This window comes from Jaculus jaculus, chromosome 1, assembly GCF_020740685.1.
Source record: "Jaculus jaculus isolate mJacJac1 chromosome 1, mJacJac1.mat.Y.cur, whole genome shotgun sequence".
NCBI lineage: Eukaryota > Metazoa > Chordata > Mammalia > Rodentia > Dipodidae > Jaculus > Jaculus jaculus.
This window is the reverse complement of record NC_059102.1, coordinates 33,639,706-33,661,377: the sequence shown is the minus strand read 5'-3', so window position 1 is coordinate 33,661,377 and position 21,672 is coordinate 33,639,706. Positions and strand designations below refer to the sequence as shown.

Genomic DNA, 21,672 nt, shown 5'->3' with positions numbered 1-21,672 from the left:
TCTAACTCATGGATGTAACAGACCAGGCTTGACATAAAGTCATATAAAAAATGACAGATTAGAAAGCAAGAGTTTATTCAAAGAAATTAATTCCCTTGGGGTGGTGGGTAAAAATCAATGGTTTTTAAATTATTTATTTATTTATTTATTTTGTTTTTTCAAGGTAGAGTCTTGGTCTAGCTCAGGCTGACCTGGAATTCACAATGTAGTCTCAGGGTGACCTCAAACTCAGCGTGATCCTCCTACCTCTGCCTCCCCAGTGCTGGATTAAAGGCGTGCGCCACCACGACTGCCTCGTTGGTTTCTTTGTGAAGTATTTTAGTTATACTCTTACATCAGCATTTTAATAAAGAGGTTGGACACATAGGCTATTACTACACATTGAGAAAAGAGAATTAGCAAAAGTGAGCAGAGCTTGTCCTAGCACTTGACAGGGTGAGGCAGAAACTGGAGAAATGGGAGTGGGGTGGGGAAAAGAGCCAAGTATGATAGATGACACACCTGTAATCCCAGCATGGAGGAGGCTGAGGCAGGATCATTGCCACAGTTGGAGACCAGCCTGAGCCACAGTGAAGCTTCTCTGCAAACAAAGAAAGGGAAGGGGAAGGAAGGGAGGGAAAAAGGGAGGAAGTGGAAAGGAAATAGAAGGGGGGTTAGCAAAAGCTTAGGGAGATGAGCACATGCTTTCTTTATTGAAAGGTGAATAATGCCATGTACATGGTGCTGACCTTTAGGTCTGAAGTTAATATGGTTATTATAGTGTGTTGTTTAGAATCATCATGTAGATGCTAGGGAGCTATGAAAGGGTTCTGAGCAGAGAAGTAACTGTGTGTGTGTGTGTGTGTGTGTGTGTGTGTGTGTGTGTGTGTGTGTATGTGTATGTGTATGTGTGTGGTGTATACATGTGTGTGTGTGCAAGCAAGCATCTTTAACCACTGAACCATCTCCCTAGCCCTTGTTTAATTTTTACTTTAATTTAGTTTCACGTATATAAAAAAGTTGAAAGAATAGTACAGAATCTCCTTAAACTCTTCACAGATTCACCAAATGTGAATGTTACTACATTTTTAAAAAAATATTTTATTTCTGTTTATTTATTTGAGAGAGAGAGATACAGAAATAGGCAGAGAGAGAGAGAATGGGTGTACCAGGGCCTCCAGCCACTGCAGACAAACTCCAGATGCGTGCACCCCCTTGTGCATCTAGCTTACATGGACCCTGGGGAGTCAAATCTGGGGCCTTTGGCTTTATAGGCAAGCACCTTAACCACTAAGCCATCTCTCCAGCCCTATTGCCACATTTCTATTCTATTTACACACACATGCTCATGTTCGTTTACTTTTTTTTCTGAACCTCTTAAAAGTTACAGATAAAAAAATGTATAATGTAACATCAAAATCAAGAAATTGAGCGAGTAAAGGAGTAAGGCAGTTCCACATGGTTGAATCCTGCCTGGCAGTAAAATAAGGAAATGAGCAGGGCATGGCTGCCCATGCCTGCATCCTAGCCCTTGAGAGACCAGTGCAGGAATATCGCTGTGAGTTCAGAACCAGCATAGGTTACGTGGTAAGTTCCAGGCCCGCCTGCAACTCTGTCTCAAAAGAAAAGAAAAGAAGAGAAATAGAATGTCTTTTAAATATAATACAGTACGTGAAAAAGAAAGCCAGAGTCAAAATATTACGTTATGTGAGTCCATTCATACGGCATTCTGGAAATGACAAAATTACTAGGTTAAAAAAAATGAGTAATTTTAAGGGCAGAAAGGATTGGCTAAAAAAGAGTATTGTAAGGGAATTTGGGGAGTGGTAGAATTATTTCAAAACTTGATTAAAGTATAAGCATATAGCTTTACACTTTCAAAACTCATAGGACTATTTTCACCAAAAAGAATGACTTTTTCTCTAAGTAAATTCTAAAAGTAGGGAAACACTGTAGAATTTAATATTGATACAGTGTTAGTATCTCTACAGGCCTTATTCACAGTTTTCCAATGCCCATTAATGGCCATTATGGGGAAAGGAAATCTAGATTACAAATGTAACATTACTTGTCATGTCTTTTTGGTTTTCTTTTAAATAGAAACTATTAGTCTTTGTATTTTATGACCTTGACCTAAGTACATATTAGTAATTTTATAGGCTGCCTTTCATTTTGGGTTTGCTTATGAGTAGATGCTTTATGTGTTTTGGCAAGGATAACTCAAAAATAATGTGTTCTCAGTACATTATATCGAGAATGTAATCTTTTTATTTATTTTTTTAAAATTTTTTGTTTATTTTAATTTATTTGTTTGAGAGCAACAGACAGAGAGAGAGAGAGGCAGATAGAGAGAGAGACAGAGGCAGAGAGAATGGTCATGTCAGGGCCTCTAGCCACTGCAAACAAACTCCAGACGCATGCGCCCTCTTGTGCATCTGGCTAACATGGGTCCTGGGAAATCGAGCCTCGAACCAAGGTCCTTAGGCTTCACAGGCAAGCACTTAACCGCCAAGCCATCTTTCCAGCCCGAGAATGTAATCTTGATGGAGTATCTGCCAGATTTCTCCATTGTGAAGTTACTGTTCATACAAAAGGTCCACCTGCTAATTTAGCATCCATCAGCAATTCTTGCCTGTATCAACTAGTTATCCTTAAATAAAGTTTACTAAACATAACTGAGCTTGTTGACCTAGGACAATTGGGTACCTTGCTCATTGGGATTCCTCATAGCTAGGAATGCAAGTAATAACTGATGGAGCTCTTCTGGGTGAAGGTGGAGAGGTTCTGAGGCCTAAGTGACCCCTAAGGTGGCTGTCTCACTGGTCCTTGCTACATTCAAGTCTAGAGTTGGTCATCTCTTTTTCATTGACATTCTGTATTTCTCCTTCAGTATTGGGAAGATACTTATTCCTTGCCCTTGATGTCACACCTATTTAGCAACTCTACTTCTGTTTTATGTAATAATGTTGTTGGACGTTTGTTTGTTTTGGTGGACATTCTTATAGTGGTTGGGGCAGAATAAAAGTGTTGCGTTAGCTTATCTTTTAAAAGAAAAAAACAATGTCTATGGGTTTTTTCCTCTTCCTTCTTAAAAAGTTCTTTTTGTATATGCACCCCTATGGGTACATGTTGGTAACGTTGAGTGTTGTTCCTCAGGCACCATATATCTTTTTTGAGACAAGGTCTCCTGCTGGCCTAGAACTTGACAAGTAGGGTAATCTGGCTGGCCACTGACCCCCAAGGAGGCACTGTCTCTACCTCCCCACACTGGAATCACAAAGGTACACCAGTTGGCTTGCTTATTTATTTATTTTCAGTCTCACCCAGCTTTTTTCATGTAGGTTCTAGGGATCAAATGCAGGTCTTCATGTCATGCTTGTAAGGCGAGCACTTTAGCACTGTCTCCCTGGCTCCAGGAGTTACCCCTTTGAATAATACCACCTAGTCATTAACTGTATTCTTTTCTGATTTTTTAAAAAATTTTATTTATTTATTTATTTGAGAGAGATAAAGAGGCAGAGAGAGAGGGAGGGAGAGAATGGGTGTGCCAGGACCTCCAGCCACTGCAAACGAACTCCACATGCATGTGTTCCTTGTGCATCTGGCTTACGTAGGTCCTGGGGAATCGAACCAGTATCTTTTGGCTTTGCAGGCAAACACTTTAACCACTAAGCCATCTCTCCAACCCATTTTCGACTATTTGATAGATATTCTTCATTCAGTTTTTTTTTCTTTAAAACAAGGAAGCTCATGCCTTTGATCCTAGCACTTAGGAGGCTGAAGTAGGGGGATCCTTTTAAGTTCAAGACTAGACTGGCCTTGTGAGTTCCAGGTCAATTTGGGACTAGAGTGAAATCTTGCCTCAAAAAGGACGTTTTTTAAAAAAAGTTATGAGGAGGAAAAGAAGACAGAACTCTGCAGTGCTTACCTCTCTGTCCCTTTGCTTGGAGCATAGCATTCTTTTTTTGGCTTAATTTGGGGCCTTTTAGCATAAAGTGTTAATCATAAATGTAAAATATCAAGTTAAACCCTCATAAAAGATTTCTGCCCAAAAGGAACATTGGCATCTGTCATGTAACCAACGGTGACACACAAGGCACACAGATACTGCCACATGGTGAGAATACCTTAGAGGATAGTACTTTTTTACCCTTTAATGTGTTATAATATTTGATACCAGCATAAAACAACACATATAGACCTACAGCACAGTAATTTTTAGATAAACTCAGACATTAAAAATAATTTCTGTATCTAAAGATAAAGTAACTTCCCAGTTAGAATGGTGGCTATATGTAATATAATGAACATAATCAGCTACAAATTATAAAACATTAACATTAACAAATGTAGTTGTACAACATAGAACACAAATAAATACAATTTGAATTTTCTATATTTGACTTAGGTTCACTAGCAGAATTTTAGCATTTTTGAACTTATTATCTTTTTCTTAATATTTTATTTATTTATTTGAGAGAGAGAAACAGATATAGAGAGAATGGGTACGCCAGGGCCTCAAACTCCAGACACATGTACCATCTTGCGCATTCAGCTTTGTGTGGGTACTGGGGTATCAAACCTGGGTCCTTTGGCTTTGCCAGAAAACACCTTATCTGCTAAGCCATCTCACCAGCCCTGTACTCATTTAATAACTGGGTTGTTTTTCATCTTCCGTAGTATATAAAAATCCTATTGACATTTTAGGCTCTTATAACTGCTCTCTGAGATGACAGTAACAAGAAATAGGCTCTAATCTTGGACCACAGGTTAAATATTTTGTACTCAGAGCTATGCTACATTTTTGCTTGTTACTATGCTACTTTTATTTACTAAAAGAGAATTAGATCTGATACAAACAAGGAAAGACCCATTTTTTTGTTTTTTTTTTTAGAATCCAGCCTTGGATATAAATATCAACCAAATATATATAATAATTGAAATCTATCTAAAAGAAAAAGTAATAATTATGATTAAGTTATCAACAGCTAATTGTGACCTGGAACTTTTCTGAGTCCAGTGTCAACCTGTATCAAAGTGATAAACTCGACTTTTCATCCTAATCAATGTGATTATCCTGGTCAGTACTTAAGCATAGACCAGGTACCTTCTACTGAGATCATTTACATACACAGGCATATGTTTTCCTTTACATATGTGTGTGTCTGTATGGATATAACTATTCAAACATGTAAATATACATGGTGTTCTAGCTTACAGAATTAGAAATGTAATTCAGTTTACTCCCATAGAATAAGATTGAAGATAATGAGAACTGAATTAAAGCTTACTTTCTTTCACAGAATTCCTCAGAGAGAGAAGACTGTAATAATGGCGAACCCCCTAGGAAGATAATACCAGAGAAGAATTCACTTAGACAGGTATGAAATTCAGTCTTACCTAAAACAAAAAGCTTCCGACAACAAAACAGAAGACAGGAAATCCTTGACTTACTATTCTTTAACCATGTAAGTTTAAATTAAGAGTCCTGGACTCAGAAGTTGATCTGGCTATAGCCATAAGTTTCAATCAGGCAACATTATTTCCCATTATTTCATTTAAAAAGCTTAATATACTAGGTACAAAAGTACAAGACAACTTATGTAGTAAATATTAAAATCAAAGAAAAGACTTCTTGTTTAGGAAAGATAACCAAAGATGACTCCAAACTATTTTCCTGTTAAGATTCTTTAAACATTATAATTTTACTTTAAAAATATTATTTATTTATTTGCAAGGAGGGAGAAAGGGATAGAGAGAGAGAAAAAATGAGAGAGATTGCATGTGGCAGAGCCTCTTGCCACTGCACACAAACTCCAGACACATGTGCCACTTTACACATCTGGCTTTACGTGGGTAATTGAACCTCGGCCAGCAAGCTTTGCAAAAGCCATCTCCTGAGCCTTACATTATAATTTAATATAAAAAAAGTATTGAGGCAGGGTCTCACTAAGTAACTGAGGCAAGTAACAGCCTTTATTATAGATGATTACTCTGAAACCTTTTTATCTTTGCCCCTACTTCCAAAAGGTAACAGATTTCAGCTGTGCATGGTGGCACACACCTTTAATCCCCACGCTCAGGAGGAGGCAGAAGTAGGAGGATCACTGTGAGTTCCAGGTCAGCCTGGGCTAGAGAGAGACCCTACCTCAAAAAAAAAAATAAAATAAAATAAAATAACAGATTTAACTTGTGAAAGTTCAGCGATATGGTGCTTTTCTTTTTTAAAACTATAATGTCCAGAACACTTGCTGAAAATTTGTACTTACCTGTAGAAACCTGTAACATATTTGTTGGAAGCAAAAACAAATTATTAATAGTGCCAAATAACAAATATGTCACCCATTCATATAAAGCTGGATACAATGAGCACCAGCAGCATTAAAAAGAATTGTAAGTTTACCTGCATTTATAGCATTGTTAAGTGCTTAACCAACCTAGTTTGTGTTGAGCATCCACCATGAATATATTTATTTCATTTAATCCTCACAGTAACCTTGCAGAATTTCTAGAGATAGTGTGATTAAAGAAAATGGAGGCTTGGGGAAGTTGAACTTGACTTTAGCTAGTCATTGATTTGGAACTCAGATCTTATTGTTGCTAAAGCATTTCTACTTTTGCAGTTTTCCTATCTTCAATTTAGAGGGATGTGTTTGAAACCGTGCCCCATTCATTTTTTAAAAAAAAAAATTTATTTATTAGAGAGAGGGAGGGGCAGATGCAGACAGAGAATGGACATGTCAGGGCCTCCAGCCACTGCAAAGGAACTCACATGCACCATGTTGTGCATCTGGCTTTCTGTGGGTCCTGGGAAAGCGAGTTTGGGTCCTTTGGCTTTGCCAGCAAGCGCCTTAAGTGCTAAGCCATCTCTCCAGCCCTTTTTTCTTTTTGGTTTTTCATGGTAGGGTCTCATGCTAGCTCAACTGACCTGGAATTCACTATAGAGTCTCAGAGTGGCCTTGAACTCACGGTAATCCTCCTACCTCTGCCTCCCAGTGCTGGGATTAAAGGCGTATGCCACCACGCCTGGCTTATTTTTTTAATTTACTATATGTTAACAGTTTTTGGACCGACACTTTCCCATTTTTTAAAAAAATAATTGTTTTAAATGGAATTGAGTCAGTTCAGGAAGCTTTGTAAACAAACAGACAAACAGATGATCAGTCATTGATGTTAGAACAATTATAGTTTTAATTATTTAGAGATAAATACCAGGTTAATAAACTAAGTCAATAGTGCAACAAGATAAATTTGGAGGTGGAAACACTCTTTCCATTATGGAGAAACAACTGTCAGAAAACAATGACACAACAAAAAGTTTTGGCAACTTTATTTAAGCTAACAAACGAATTTTCACTCTGCAAAGTTATAAATTAATTTTAATAGGCTGATCCAGATGGTCCATTTGGAAAATGGATAGGCTGATCTGTTGAAAATTAAACTAAATTTATCTCTCTCATACTTCAAACTGAAGCAAGAGAGAGAATTGTGCCTATTAAGTCCAGCACATACAGATGGACCAGCAGGTCACACATGGGACTAATCTGATTCATTTTAAAAATAAATGCATGCATTATTGAATCATTTTCTACTTGCAAGATCTGTTGTGTGCAGTATTTGAAAGAGATTTAATGTTCTTTAATGTTCTTTTTTTTTCTTTCTTGCTGTTTTAGAAGGTTCTCTTCATTCCTTTCCCTTTAATTTAACAACCTCCCCCTCCCGCTAGTGCTCCAGAATGATTTTTCTAGTATCTGTCATTCAGTGTTGAGATCCAAGCTCTGGAGATTAATTAGGTCATGAGGCTTTTCCCCCTCCCTCCCTTCTTTGTAAAAGAGTTTATCTCTATTCTCTTTGTGAAGAGCATGAACTCGGTGTTCTTGGAAAGAGAGATGGCCTTTAGACACGGGAAGTAGGAGATCCTCCTGGGGCCGTTGGAGTCTTTCAGCTTCTGGGTGTTTTAACAGCCCATGAATGCACATTTGTAAATTTATTGCAGCGCCATCTGTTTTTTTGCTCGAACCAGATTACTGTTGGCTTGTGTCTGTCTATTGTGGTGGTCACTCCCTAGGAGCTTGCCCTCTCAATCTTAGGGAAGAGTGATGAATAGCAGGGGTCAATAGAAGCGGGTCACAGGGCAGCTGTCCAGGACTGCCCTGAACTTGATTACCCCATTGCTGAGTTTTTTTAAAGGTAGGACACATATGTAAGCCGTTTAAACTCCTTTTCTCTGTTGCATATAACAATAAGAAAGTGCCATTTGCCATTTTACTGTTTACTTGTCTGTCTATATATGGTCATGACCTATAGATCAAAAAAAAAAAAAAAAAGTCAAGGCTACCTTATACCTAGTGTTGATGGTAGTTGAATTTTTCATCATGTAGACCAGTCCCTTGACATGAAATTTTTTGCTCATATTTCTAATGATATGTTTTTTAAAACCCTTACACATGATTATAAAAAGTTCACTTGTGTTCTGACAATTTAGTATTATTATAGACCTTGTTCTTTATGTGAATTCTTCTGAAGTAGAGCTTTGCCACTGTTGAAAGGACATGACTGCAACATGCTAATTTGGAAAGAAAGATTATCACTGTAATTCTTATAAACATAAAAAGAATAATAATGGAATAGTATAGACAACTTCTCCAAAATTGAACAACTTAGATGAAATGGACCAATTGTTTAAAAATACAGCTTAGAAAACTAACATCATAACCTTTTGTTAATTAACTAAAACATTTTAATTATCAAAATGCTCATAAGGCTTTCAACTAAGATTTAAGGTAGAAATGGTTGCAAACTGATACAAACCCTTTCTCAAAAAAAAAGGAAGCAAAACTGCTTAATTTGTGCTATAAGGCCTCCATAACAACACTTCCAAAGCCTGACAGAGAAATTACAAATATTGAAGGATAAAGTTGGGGGATACAATCCCCAAGTTTATCATTTGGCATGAAGTCTGAGCTTAAAGAATGGACACAGTAGATACAATTTTCTCTCTGCATTTACTTTAAGTTGTGAAGCTAAGGAAAGCATAGCCACTGTTTTTATGGCTTTCTTCTTATCTGGTGTGGAGGGCAAAGGCCTGGGAGGATTGAGAGTCCCTCATTACTTTTGGAAAGCGTAGCATTACAGCATGCAACTCTTCTTTGCTTCACATTGGTGCTAATAGGATCTGTCAGCCCTGCCTTTCTCTGTAATTGAGTAAATTGTGACCGCTGTCTAATCCTACTCCCATCCCCCACCCTCTTTGTGTATGTGTCCACTTACCATCCTGAGAACGTGGGCAGTGATAAATAAGCACTGAGTGGCTCTCTCTCAACTCTTTGAAAGCAGCATGATGCCAGCCCTCTAGTTATATTTCTTTAAGTGTTTACGTTTTTCTGTATTCTTTCTCTTGTGTAGCTGGAACCCTGGGGATGCAAAGCCATGAGAGAGGCCAAGAAGCTAACAAAGTAGCTGTCTCCCTTGTTAGCTTGTTCCTTTATTCTTTAAAAACAAGATAAAAACCATCTGGCTCAGGGCATTACATTTTCCTCCCCCGTGCACCTCTATAGATGGAGACTTCACCTGCAGTGAGGGTTTACATTGATTAGGGAGGGAGCAGTAATTCAAGCTTCCATCCTCTTCAAGGATACTTTGCAGTCTTTAAAGGTGCTGACCCACTGAGTTAAACTGTCAAGGGAGGATAAAAAAGTATCTTCATCCCAGGAGGTAACAGCTGCCAGGTTTTCAACACCTTGCACACTGCTGGAAAAATGTCACAATTGTCAGCTGAAAGAAAAATGACTCCATTGTCATCTTCTGTTAATGATTGAGCTTTATAAAAGGAGGTACTAGTCTTTTAGAAGGAATAAGTAACTGTTTTGCTTGCCTAAGATAGTCCTCCCCCCCAAAAAAAAAAAATTCTGCATTGTTCTAAACATCACCAACGAGTAGATCCACAAAACCCAGCAGCAAGGCGCTTAATGTTAAAACCCCTAGTATCTAAGCAAAGAAGCCTGATGGGCAGAGCTCCTTTCTACAGCTGGGTGAGTAGGAGGAAGAGTCGCATCACACACACACAAAATGACATTAGAGTGTGTATTAACAAAACAACAAGTCATTCATGAGCCAGTGAACTGAGAGAAACATACTGTATTTCTGTTCTTTGGAGGACAATTTGTTTTCAAGCAGCATCCAGATGGGTAAATACCACTACATTTCTTTTTTTAAGCGTCCCTTCTCCTTTAAAAAATAAAATAAATTCTCACAGAATTTACTTCCTTTAATCGCGCTGTAATGTTCATATATGATGGCATTCCCTTCTTTCTGCTTTGATTGATGAGGGGGAAGGTTTAATGAAGTTCCTGCTATCAGGCAGGCAGTTTTTTCTTCTATTTGTTTTAGGTTAGTCATTTTAATTGTATTGAGTAATTAGAAGGTACACGCAGCCAAGGGAGCTTTGTTCTGATAATTGCTCAGGAAAACCCATTCCCTATCTGCCATAGCTTTGTGTTATGACACTTCTCCCTCTAGTGGCAATAGTAAGCACTTTGGCTTGGCAGTAGTCAAGGTGTAATTGCAATATGACAAACTGTGCTTAAGGGACTATCTTGTAAATACTTTAGTTTAGGGTTTGGCATTATTTCATTATATATGTGTGTTTTTTACCCTCTGAAACTTCCTACCTCTTTCTTTCTCCCTGAAGTGCTTTGGGCTTTGGATGGAAAAAAATTGCCTGAGATGTTTATTAAAAAAAAATTACAGTGCATTCTGGGTAATGTTTTGCAGCTTGACTTAATTTTAGTCATCTGTTTTAATTACCTGTTTATAGAAATGCTTTTGCATTTGTAGACATTATTTAATACTTTGGAAGAAGCACCTCATTTGAAATAAATAAATAAATGGTACATATTTTAAATAGTCCATGTAAAAGACCTTAAAGGTAATTAATGTGGGTCTCTTAAGTAAGACAAAGGTGATCTTTCTGAATCCGATGAAGTGATTTGTTTATATAACTTCCCACTTCTGCTGAATCCTTCAGAGTATAATAACATTTAAAAACAAAACAAAACAAAAAAAATGGCTTGGCAATTTGTGCCTAGCTACAAAAACCCTTTTTCAAAAAGAAGCAATTTAATAACCAGCTTTCTTAAAATTACTTCGAGAAAAGAAGACTGTATAGGGGGTTGGTGTTTTGTTTTATTTTTATTTCAGTGTAATCATTCTTTGATAAATTGTGTAATCACTGACTTAGTGGAAAAAATATTATTGAACTCCTGGGTTGCAATGACCATAAAAAGTATATTTTCATATAGAGAGTTGAGATAGTGTGAATAAATTATAAAGGAAATAGCTTATATGCTGGTCAAAGTCCATATGGGCCCAATTCATTTTGTGCTCAGTGCTTACAGTGGATGCACCACTTTAAAAAAAAAGAAGGAAGAAGAGGGCTAGAGAGATGGCTTAGCCGTTAAGGCGCTTGCCTGTGAAGCCTAAGGACCCAAGTTCGATTTCCCAGAAGCCACATAAGCCAGATGCACATGGTGGTACATGTGCCTGGAGTTCATTTGCAGTGGCTAGAGGCCCTGGAATGCCCATATTCTCCCCTGCCTCTAATAAATAAACAAAAATTAAAAGAGGAGGAGGAAAGAAGAGGGAAAGAGAGATGAAAAAGAAGAATAAGCCTATTGGGCCCAGCCACATGAGCTCTTTAAAAAAAAATCTGTCCTTAGAACATGGAAAGAAGTAGGAAGATCTTTGTGTCTTTAAATGTGATTCAGTAGCGCATGTGTGGTGGTGTTGAAGCCTAGTTCAGCCCCCCTGGATGTTGCTTTGTAGTTCATGTTTTCATTCCCATATTCTTGCCTGGGACATGGTTTGATGTTGCTGTATATCTGAAGGTCCCTGTTTCCCCACCACAGCCCCAGTCACTAACCATTCTCATTATACTATATCTTGTTTTGCTATAGGGCTGTTGAACAGATTTCTTAAGCAGCTTTTTGCAAGGTTAAAAGAATGCAGCCTGGTAACAAGTTTGTGTCATTTTAAATATATACCTTCTAGTAAATAAGGAGAAGCCTGGCAATCAATCCCTTTTAGTGTGTTATATGTTTCACCTGACAACTAAACCTTCTATTGATTAGCCATTACTTTGTTAGATAATCCTATGTCATTGAATCCATTGTAAAAAATTAAACTCTTTAAAATGTTTTACCCTAGCAGCAGTGTGAAAATTGAAAAGTTGTTCAGAATTACAGCCTGCTTTCACAAAGAAGGTAGTTTTCAGCAAGCCATCTTACTGGTTTATGCTTATGTGCTTTATATGCAATATAAAATTGTATTAAAGTACTCCAACGCAAAACACTGTGCCCGTGGTTCAGCAATGATGCTGCCTTTTCAAATGTTGCACAGGGACAGAACCTAGCTTGCCTGTAGCTATTTTATTCACTAGCCTGATTTCAAACTGGAAGAAATTTTAATAAAATGTTGAAGGTTTTTGCCTTTTTACTGTAGAACAGTCAAAAGACTGACAAGTTTGAGTTTATGTAGACATGTTACTTCCTTGGGATATAAACAAGGTCATATACCCATTTCACAGATAAATTGTAAAACGACAAAAGCCTATATCCTAGCTCTTTCCACTTAGGAAACTCCCTCGCCTGGAATGGGTTTTCTGAATCTAATGTTCCTTTGACCATGTTATACTCATTCATGAAGGGGAAAGAGGATAGTATTGAAGTTTTTCTATGCTTCATAATTTTTGTTTGTTTTTGTTTTTTTCGAGGTAGGGTCTTGCTCTAGCTGACCTGGAATTCACTATGTAGTCTCAGGGTGGCCTTGAACCCATGGCTGTCCTCCTGGTATTAAAGGTGTATGCCACCATGCCTGGCTGAATGTTGCTTTGTTTTTTGTTTGTTTGTTTGTTTTGTTTTGTTTTGAAACAGGGTCTTGCAATATAGCCAGTATCGGCCTTGAACTCAAGGCAATCTTTCTGTCTCAGCCTCCTAAATGCTGGTATTATAGGCATGAGCCACCACACCTGCTCCCTGCTATAACTTTTTTTTTTTTTTTTTTTTTTTTTTTTTTTGAGGTAGGGTTTCACTCTAGTTCAGGCTGACCTGGAATTCACTATGTAGTCTCAGGGTGGCCTTGAATTCACAGTGATCCTCTTACCTCTGCCTCCTGAGTGCTGGGATTAAAGACGTGTGCCACCACACCCAGCCTGCTATAACTTTTATTAAACATGTTTTAGGAGCCAGAGAGATAGGTCAGTGATTAAAGGTACTTGCTTGCAAATCCTGCCAGACTGGATTCAATTCCCCAGCCATCCATGGAAAGCCACTCACATGGCAGGAGACCCTGTCTCAAAGAAAATGGAACAGATAACTCCTCTGACCTCTATGTGTGCACACAGATATACATACATACACATACATAAATACATTTTAATGAAAAATAGATAAAAATAAAAACAATTTTTAAAAAGTACCCACTTGGCCCTCATAATTTACTTTTTTAGGAAAATTAAAGTGATATTTTTATTGATTGAACAAATCTTTAATAATTTCCCCTCTAAAATATTAGTTGGGCAGTTGTTAAGATTTCACTGAAAAAAAATAAGTTAGTGAATTTTTTATAAATCTGTTTACCAGCTCAATCAAGCTGTAACATTTCATTATCCAGGAAAGTTGCCTTAGTGTCCTTCCAGTTTCTTCCCCCACTGAACCACACGCTGCTGGACTTATCTTTGCTGGAGATGAGTGTGCCTTTCCCAGAATTGCATGTGGTAAAATCAAGTGTTGGGATGTCTCACTTTTGTCAGTCAGACTAGCATTTGTAAGATTCATCCATGCTTCTGTGTATATCAGTGTTTATTCTTATTTTACTATTTCAGTAACACTGAACTTTGTTTTCTGTTCTTCTGATGAGCACCTGAGCCATTTGTATCTTTTGTTTCCAATGTAAGGTCTCTCTCTAGCTCAGGCTGCCCAGGAACTCACTGTGTAGTCCCAGGCTGGCCTCAAACTCAGGGCAGTCCTTCTACCTCTGCCTCCAGTGCTGAGATTAAAGGTATGCGCCACCATGCATGGCACTACATTTGTATCTTTACAGATGAAGTGCTAGGAATGAATTTCTTTGGCAGCAGTCTCACTACATAGCTCAGAACTTGAGATCTTTTGCCTACACTTCCTGAGTAATAGAATTATGAAATGCTGAAATTACAAGCATGTGTACCACGTCTGGCTGAAATAATCTTACATGAAACCATTTGGGGCTGGAGAGATGGCTTAGTGGTTTACAGAACTTTTTTGTAAAGCTGTTTGTTTGTGGCAGAGCTGAGAATTGAGCTCAGGACTTCATGAATGCTAGGCAAGTGCTGTACCATTGAGCTACACCCCCAGCCCTTATAGAAAGCTTTTTGGTCAGTATGTTTTTAGTACTTTTTTATTGTGTTTATTGGCTGTTGGATATTTCCTTTTGTGAAGTCTATGTTTCAGTTTCTGGCTATTTATTTATTTTTTAGATTTTTATTTGTATATTTATTTATTTGAGAGCAACATACAGAGAGAGAGAGAGAGAATGGGCACGTCAGGGCCTCCTACCACTGGAAACGAACTCCAGATGTATGCGCCCCTTGTGTGTCTGGCTAACGTGGGTCCTGGGTCCTTAGGCTTCACAGGCAAGTGCTTAACCGCTAAGCCAACTCTCCAGCCCATCTAACTATTTATTTTTTGGTGGTTTTTTATTTTGAGATATGGCCTCTCCTGCTCTATATAATAATAAAGATTATAATTGTAATAATATATACTATAATGTAATATTAAAGGCAAGCATCCCCACATCCAGCTCAGCCACTTTTATTTATTTTTTTTTTTAATTTTTTTGTTCATTTTTTATTTACTTATTTGAGAGCGACAGACACATAGAGAAAGACAGATAGAGGGAGAGAGAGAGAATGGGTGCGCCAGGGCTTCCAGCCTCTGCAAACGAACTCCAGACGCGTGCGCCCCCTTGTGCATCTGGCTAACGTGGGACCTGGGGAACCGAGCCTCGAACCGGGGTCCTTAGGCTTCATAGGTGAGGGCTTAACCGCTAAGCCATCTCTCCAGCCCTCAGCCACTTTTAAATATTGCACAGTTTGTCTTTTATTATTTTTAGACTCACCTATATTGAAGTTTGGATACAAGTCATTTGTCAGATATTTTCTTACAGCTTGTGGCTTCTCTACTTATAGTGTGTTTTGTTAAGAACCTCAAGCTGAGCATGGTGGTGCACATCTTTAGTCCCAGCGCTTGGGAGGCAGAGGTAAAAGGATCACTGGGAGTTTGAGGCCACCCTGAGACTACAGAGTGAGTTCCAGGTCAGCCTGGGCTAGAGTGAAACCCTACCTTGAAAAAAAAAAAAAAAGAATCTCTGACTTTTTTCATGAAGCCCACCCTCTCAACATTTTCTTCTGACCTATCAAAGACATCTCTGCATGCCCCATAGGTTTGAAGACACCATGTTCATTTCTCTTCTACAAGCTTTGTAACTTCTAGCTTTTATGTTTACGTCTGAGTCACCTCCAGTGAATTCTTGCACTTTGTAGAAGAGCTTGGTGCTCATTATTTTGTATTCAGATGCGTTAGCATTACTGTTGAAAGACTCTCCATTTCCCCAATGAATTACACCAGAGGATTTGTCAGAAACCAGTTATCTCTGAGAGTGGTCTTTTCTGAACCTTCTGGAAAAGAAACTGCTGGTGGGCACAGCACAGTGCTGATGGCAACCTCTGGTGCCCTCCCCTGTCTCTACTTCAGTCCCTACAGAAAAGGAGGACAAGACAAATGATAGCTATCTGTCCTTGAATCAAATGCCACATTTTTTTTTTTTTGCTTGTTGTAGCCTTATATAAAAGTCTTAAAATTAAGTGGAATCTATTTGTATTTTTTATTGTTTTGATTATTCCAGATGCTTGATCTTTAATAAGGAATTGTAGGACCCATCTAGCAACTCCTGTTAATAAGCAGAAGTCAAGCTGAGCATAGTGGCACATGCTTACAATCCAGCACAAGAAAGACTGATGCAAGTGAGAGTGGAGAGCAGCCAGGGCTGGATGAGAGCCTGTCTACAAGAAAGAAAATATGGGGCTGGAGAGATGGCTTAGCGGTTAAGCGCTTGCCTGTGAAGCCTAAGGATCCCGGTTCGAGGCTCGGTTCCCCAGGTCCCACATTAGCCAGATGCACAAGGGGGCGCACGCATCTGGAGTTCGTTTGCAGAGGCTGGAAGCCCTGGCGCGCCCATTCTCTCTCTCTCTCCCTCCATCTGTCTTTCTCTCTCTGTCTGTCGCTCTCAAATAAATAAATAAAAAATTTTAAAAAAAGAAAGAAAGAAAATATGTCAGGTGTTGATCTGGGTGTTATTGAAATAGTGAATACATTTTTAGTAAATTAACAGCTTAACAATATTGAGCCTTCTAGTTGGTAAACTTGGTATTTATGGTCTTTAAAGTCTCCTGAGCAATTTTCTTTCTTTTGCGGGGAAGAACGAATATGTGGTACTTGTGGGTCTGTGTATGCCTGCCCATATGTGTATGGGTGCACACCTGTGTTTGGATGCATGCAGGTGCAGGTACATGTGGAGGTCAGACGTTAATGTCAGTTTTCTTACACAATTATTTTTCCACCTTTTTCTGAGATAGGGTCTCTCACTGATTCCCCCTAAATCATCAATTCAGCTCAGGGATCCTCCTGTCTCCTCTTCCCCAGCGCTGGAGTCACAGGCATGTACAACCATGTCCAGCTCATGGGTGCTGGGGATCTGAATTCAGGTCCTTGTGTTCTTACACAGCAAGTACCTTACCTACTGAGCCATCTCCCCAACTCTCCCAAGCAATTGTCTAAGTAGTGCTTTCATTTTCTTGCACATAAGTAAAGTTTTTTCTAGGTATTTAATGTTTCCTTGTGCTTTTTCACAAGTCTTTTTTCACTCTTTAATTATTGCTGGAATATAAAAATACAATTGATCTTTGAATATTGACCTCATTTCCAGTCATGAATAAAGACACCTTTGTTTCTTTTTTTTCTTTTTTAAAAATTTATTTTATTTTTATTTATTTGAAGTGAGAAAGGCAAACAGAGAGAGAATGTGTGCGTGAGGACTTCCAGCTGCTACAAACGAACTCCAGATGCATGCATGATCTTGTGCATCTGGCTTACATACGTCCTGGGGAATCAAATCTGAGTCCTTTGGCTTTTCAGGCAAGCAAGAGCCTTAACTACTAAGCCATCTCCCTCCCAGCCCTGTGTTTTGTTTTGTTTTTTTTTCTGACTTACTTGCCTTTTGTTTTTTCTTGCTTTATTTTAATGGTTTAATTGGTTTTGACCTCCAATATATTGTGGAATTGATATGGTAAGAAAACTTCTCAGTTTTTGAGGGAGAGTGATAAATCTTTTTGTTTGTTTTTTCAAGGTGGGGTCTCACTCTAGCCCAGGCTGACCTGGAATTCACTATATAGTGTCAGGGTGGCCTCGAACTCACGGCAATCCTCCTGCCTCTGCCTCCCGAGTGCTGGGGTTAAAGAGAGTGTTAAATCTTTCAGCATTAAGAATCCTATTAGTTAAAACTTCTAAATACCCATTAAGAGATTAAGAGATTTAACTTTTTATTCCCAACTGTCTAAATTTCTTATTATGGAATGAGTACTTAGCCAAATACATTTTTTAAAAACTGAAATTTATCAGATAGTCCCCTCCCTTTATTCCATTAATGCAGTGAATTACATGAGCTGCCCTCATTGACTTTTTCTGTCTGGCGCATCAGTAGATATTGGTCTGAAGTTTTCTTTGTAGTATCTCTAACAGATTTTTGGTATCAGGTTTATGCTGGTCTCATGAATTGAGAAATCCTCCCTTCTTCCTTTGTTGTAAATGTATTTGTATATGATTCTAGTGTTGTTTCTTTTTTTTTTTAATTTTTATTTATTTATTTATTTGAGAGCGACAGACACAGAGAGAAAGACAGATAGAGGGAGAGAGAGGGAATGAGCGCGCCAGGGCTTCCAGCCTCTGCAAACGAACTCCAGATGCGTGTGCCCCCTTGTGCATCTGGCTAACGTGGGACCTGGGGAACCGAGCCTCGAACCGTGGTCCTTAGGCTTCACAGGCAAGCGCTTAACCGCTAAGCCATCTCTCCAGCCCATAGTGTTGTTTCTTAAAATTTAATAGAATTCACCAGTGAAGCTATTTGGGCCTGAAGTTTTCGTTGTTGGAAATTTTTTTTATAAGTTTGACTTTATTTTATAACTAGAGCTATCCAGGATCTTGTCATTTTGGATATTTGTACCTTTTCTGTTTTATTTATTCAACAGGTAGTAATTTGATTTTTGTTGTTTTGGAGGGGAGGACCAAGGTCTCTCTCATATAGCCCAGGCTTGCCTTAAACTCACTATGTAGCAGAGGATGACCTTGAACTCATGATTCTTCTACTTCTACCTCCCACATGCTGAGATTAAAGGCATGGGCTACATTATTTAAAACTGGCTGTTTTCTTTGTCTGCTTTCAAGGTTTCTCTGCCACTGGTTGGTTTGTTTTTTTTTTTTTTTTAGCATTTAAAATTTTTTTTAATTTATTTATTTGAGAGAGAGAAAGAGGCAGATAGAGACATAATAAGTGTGCCAGGGCCTCCAGCCACTGCAAATGAACTCCAGACACATATGTGACCTTGTGCATCTGGCTTATGTGGGTCCTGGGGGATCAAACCTGGGTCCTTTGGCTTTGTAGGTAAGTGCCTTAACCGCTAACCCATCTCTCCAGCCCCCTTTTTAGCATTTTAATGATATTGGGACTAAGTATTATTTTCTATAATCTGCCTGTGGCTTACTGATCTTAGATCACTAAGGTAGTGATGTTCACTAAATTTGGAGATTATTTAGTCACTCTGTTTATTCTTATTTTGGTGTCCTGTTCTCTTCTTCCAGACACCACTTACGTATACATTAGATGACCAGAAAATGTCCCACAGTTGATGGAGACTTCTGTCCTTTTTCTCTCTGTTCTTCAGTTTGTGTCATTCCAGTTAATCTGTCTTTAAATTTACCAGTCTTTTCTTCTGTGTACTTCAACCTGCTGGGCTGGTTTTGTTTTTGTTGTTTTGAGACAAAGTTTTGCTGTATAAGCTAGTCAGGCCCCAAACTCAAGATCCTCTTGCATGCTAGCCTGGATTATAGGTGTAGACTGCCACATCTGGGTTCCAATCTGCCTTTAAGGCCTGTCCAGTGAATTTTAAATTTCAGTCAGTATACTACCCCCTCCCCGACATCCAACCCCATCCCTTGCTTTGTTGCTAGGGATCAAACTGAAGCATTATGAGTGCTAGGTAAGTACTATACCATTGAGATACAGCCCAGTTATACTTTGTAATTCTAGAATTTCAACTTAGCTCATTTTAGAATTTTAATTTTATGTTTTTACTCCTCCCTCTCTCTCTCCTCTTCCTCCTTCCTTTTCCTTTTTTTTTTTTTTTTTTTTTTTGGTTTTTTGAGGGTAGAATCTCACTCTAGCTCAGGCTGACCTAGAATTCACTCTATAGTCTCAGGGTAGCCTCGAACTCACAGCAATCCTCCTACCTCTGCCACCCAAGTGCTGGGGTTAGAGGCATGCACCACCATGCCAGCCTCTTTTCCCTTTTCTCCTCCATTCCTTTCCCTTCCCTTTTCTTTCTTCTTCTTTTGAAGTGGTGTCTCATTCTCCCCCAGAATGACCAGAAATAACTCTGTAGCCCAGGCTGGCCTTCAACTCACAGTGATCCTCCTACCTCAGCCTTCAGGTGCTAGGATTAAGGCTGTGTACCACCACACTGGGCTGCTGCTGCTTTTCTTGAGACAGAATCTCGCTATATAATCCAGGCTGGCTTCAAACTCACGGTCCCTCTGCCTTTTCTTGGATTACAGGCATGTCTACCACCATACATTGCTCTCCATTTAATTTTTCTTTCTTTCTGGTCAAATTTTCTTACCTATTTGCTCATTGTGATTGTTATCTTTTATTGAAGTCATTTTGTTGAGCATATTTATTTATTTTTACAGGCCTTATTAGTTCTAATTCCCATAAGCAAGACATTTCTGGGTCATTATTTTTTTTCCTCCTGATAACTGCCTTATCTGCTTCTTTATAAGGCTTTTTTTGGGGGGGGGGATGGTTGGCTTTACAAGATAGGGTCTCACAGTAGTCCAGAGTGACCTGGAATTCACTATGTAGTTTCAGGCTGTCCTTGAACTCACAGTGATGCTCCTACCTCTGCCTCCTGAGTGCTGTAATTCAAGGTGTACATCACCATGCCCAGCAAGTCTTGGTTGTTTTTTTTTTTTACAACTTCCATAATTATAAACAATAAACCATGGTAATTCCCTCCCTCCCCTGCTTTCCCCTTCACAAATCTACTTTCCATCCATCATATCCCTTCCCTCTCTCAATTAGTCTCTTTTATTTTTATGTCATCAACTTTTCCTCCTATTATTAGGGTCTTGTGAAAGTAGTGCTAGTCACTTAGGTCATGGATATCCAGGCCAATTTCTGTCTCAGCGATTGCATTGTAAGCAGTCCTACCCTTCCTTTGGTTAATATATTCTTTCCACCCACCTCTTCTGCAATGAACCCTGAACCTTGATAAGTATGATAGAGGTGTTTCAGTGCTATATACTCCTCTGTCACTTCTCAGCACTGTGGTGCTGCCTTTTGGATTATCGCAGTGGTCACTGCCATCTGAAAAGAGAAGCCTCTCTGACCAAAAGTGAGAGGAGCATTAATATATGGGTATGAACGTTAAGTAAAGTGCTTACATGGCAGTTTGGTGAGCATGATATATGCATTTAGTCAGACAAGAACAGGCATTTACTCCTAGGGCTCATGACCTCCCCCTCCATAGGCCTTTGATTAGGTTTCCAGTATCAGGGATGTATTCCCTCCCATGGAACAGGCCTCTAGTCCAATTAGAGAATGGTTGCTTTCCTCCATAACAGACATGCCACTATTGCACCCATTCATTCATTTGGCCTCACTGGCCAAATTTAAGGCTTACATTGTCCACTGTTGTTTATCTCCACTGCTGACTTCTCTCTCTCATAGGGCTGTATGCTGCATAGTTTTTTTCCAGCTTTTTGTCAGCTGGTCTACAAGGAGGAGGTTTTTAGCTCAGCTCCAGCTTGGCTTCTCAGTGACCTTGCTGCCCAATCATGTGGAGTCTTTAGCAATAGGGTCTTACCATCTATTACTGGTGGGAAGCCAAGAGCCTCAGCAATGGCCTGTAATGTTTTAGGGGCATCAGGGACCTCCATGGCCAACAATTCACTGGAAGGTATCCCGTCCTTGGCACTGAAAATTTTCTAGTAACAATGACAAAACCCAAGTGGAGGGAAATCCTACTGATTGACTGATTAGTATTTTCAAAAGTATCAGTCTTGTTTGACAAGGAAATAACAAAATTGTGCCAGAACATAGGAGACCTGGCAGATACGAGCCATGTTGAATTTGACTAGATCTGAACAGAAAGAGGGCTTAGTGAGAAAAACCAGTGAAGCATGAATAAGATCAAGTTAATTCTTTTCTTTGTTCTTTCTTTCTTTTATTTTTTAATATTTATTTGTTTGAGAGAGAGAAATAGAGAGAGAAAGAGAATGGAAGTGCCAGGGCCTCCAGCCACTGCAAACAAACTCCAGACACATGCACTAC

The 21,672-nt window shown here is 38.9% G+C and overlaps 1 protein-coding gene across 6 annotated transcripts in view; it reads left to right on the top strand.

Moving 5' to 3' along the window:
• The window catches only part of Btrc (beta-transducin repeat containing E3 ubiquitin protein ligase), a 211,122-nt gene that overhangs the window by 109,130 nt on the left and 80,320 nt on the right, over window positions 1-21,672 (top strand). For 5 of the 6 annotated variants that reach the window (XM_004659430.3, XM_045149718.1, XM_004659429.3 and 2 more), the window contains one exon: window positions 5,283-5,360. The exons of the other annotated variant lie outside the window; for it this stretch is intronic. In XM_004659430.3, the coding sequence (XP_004659487.2) occupies window positions 5,283-5,360 (78 nt within the window). The remainder of the gene's footprint in view (window positions 1-5,282; window positions 5,361-21,672) is intronic. 6 annotated transcript variants of the gene reach the window in all.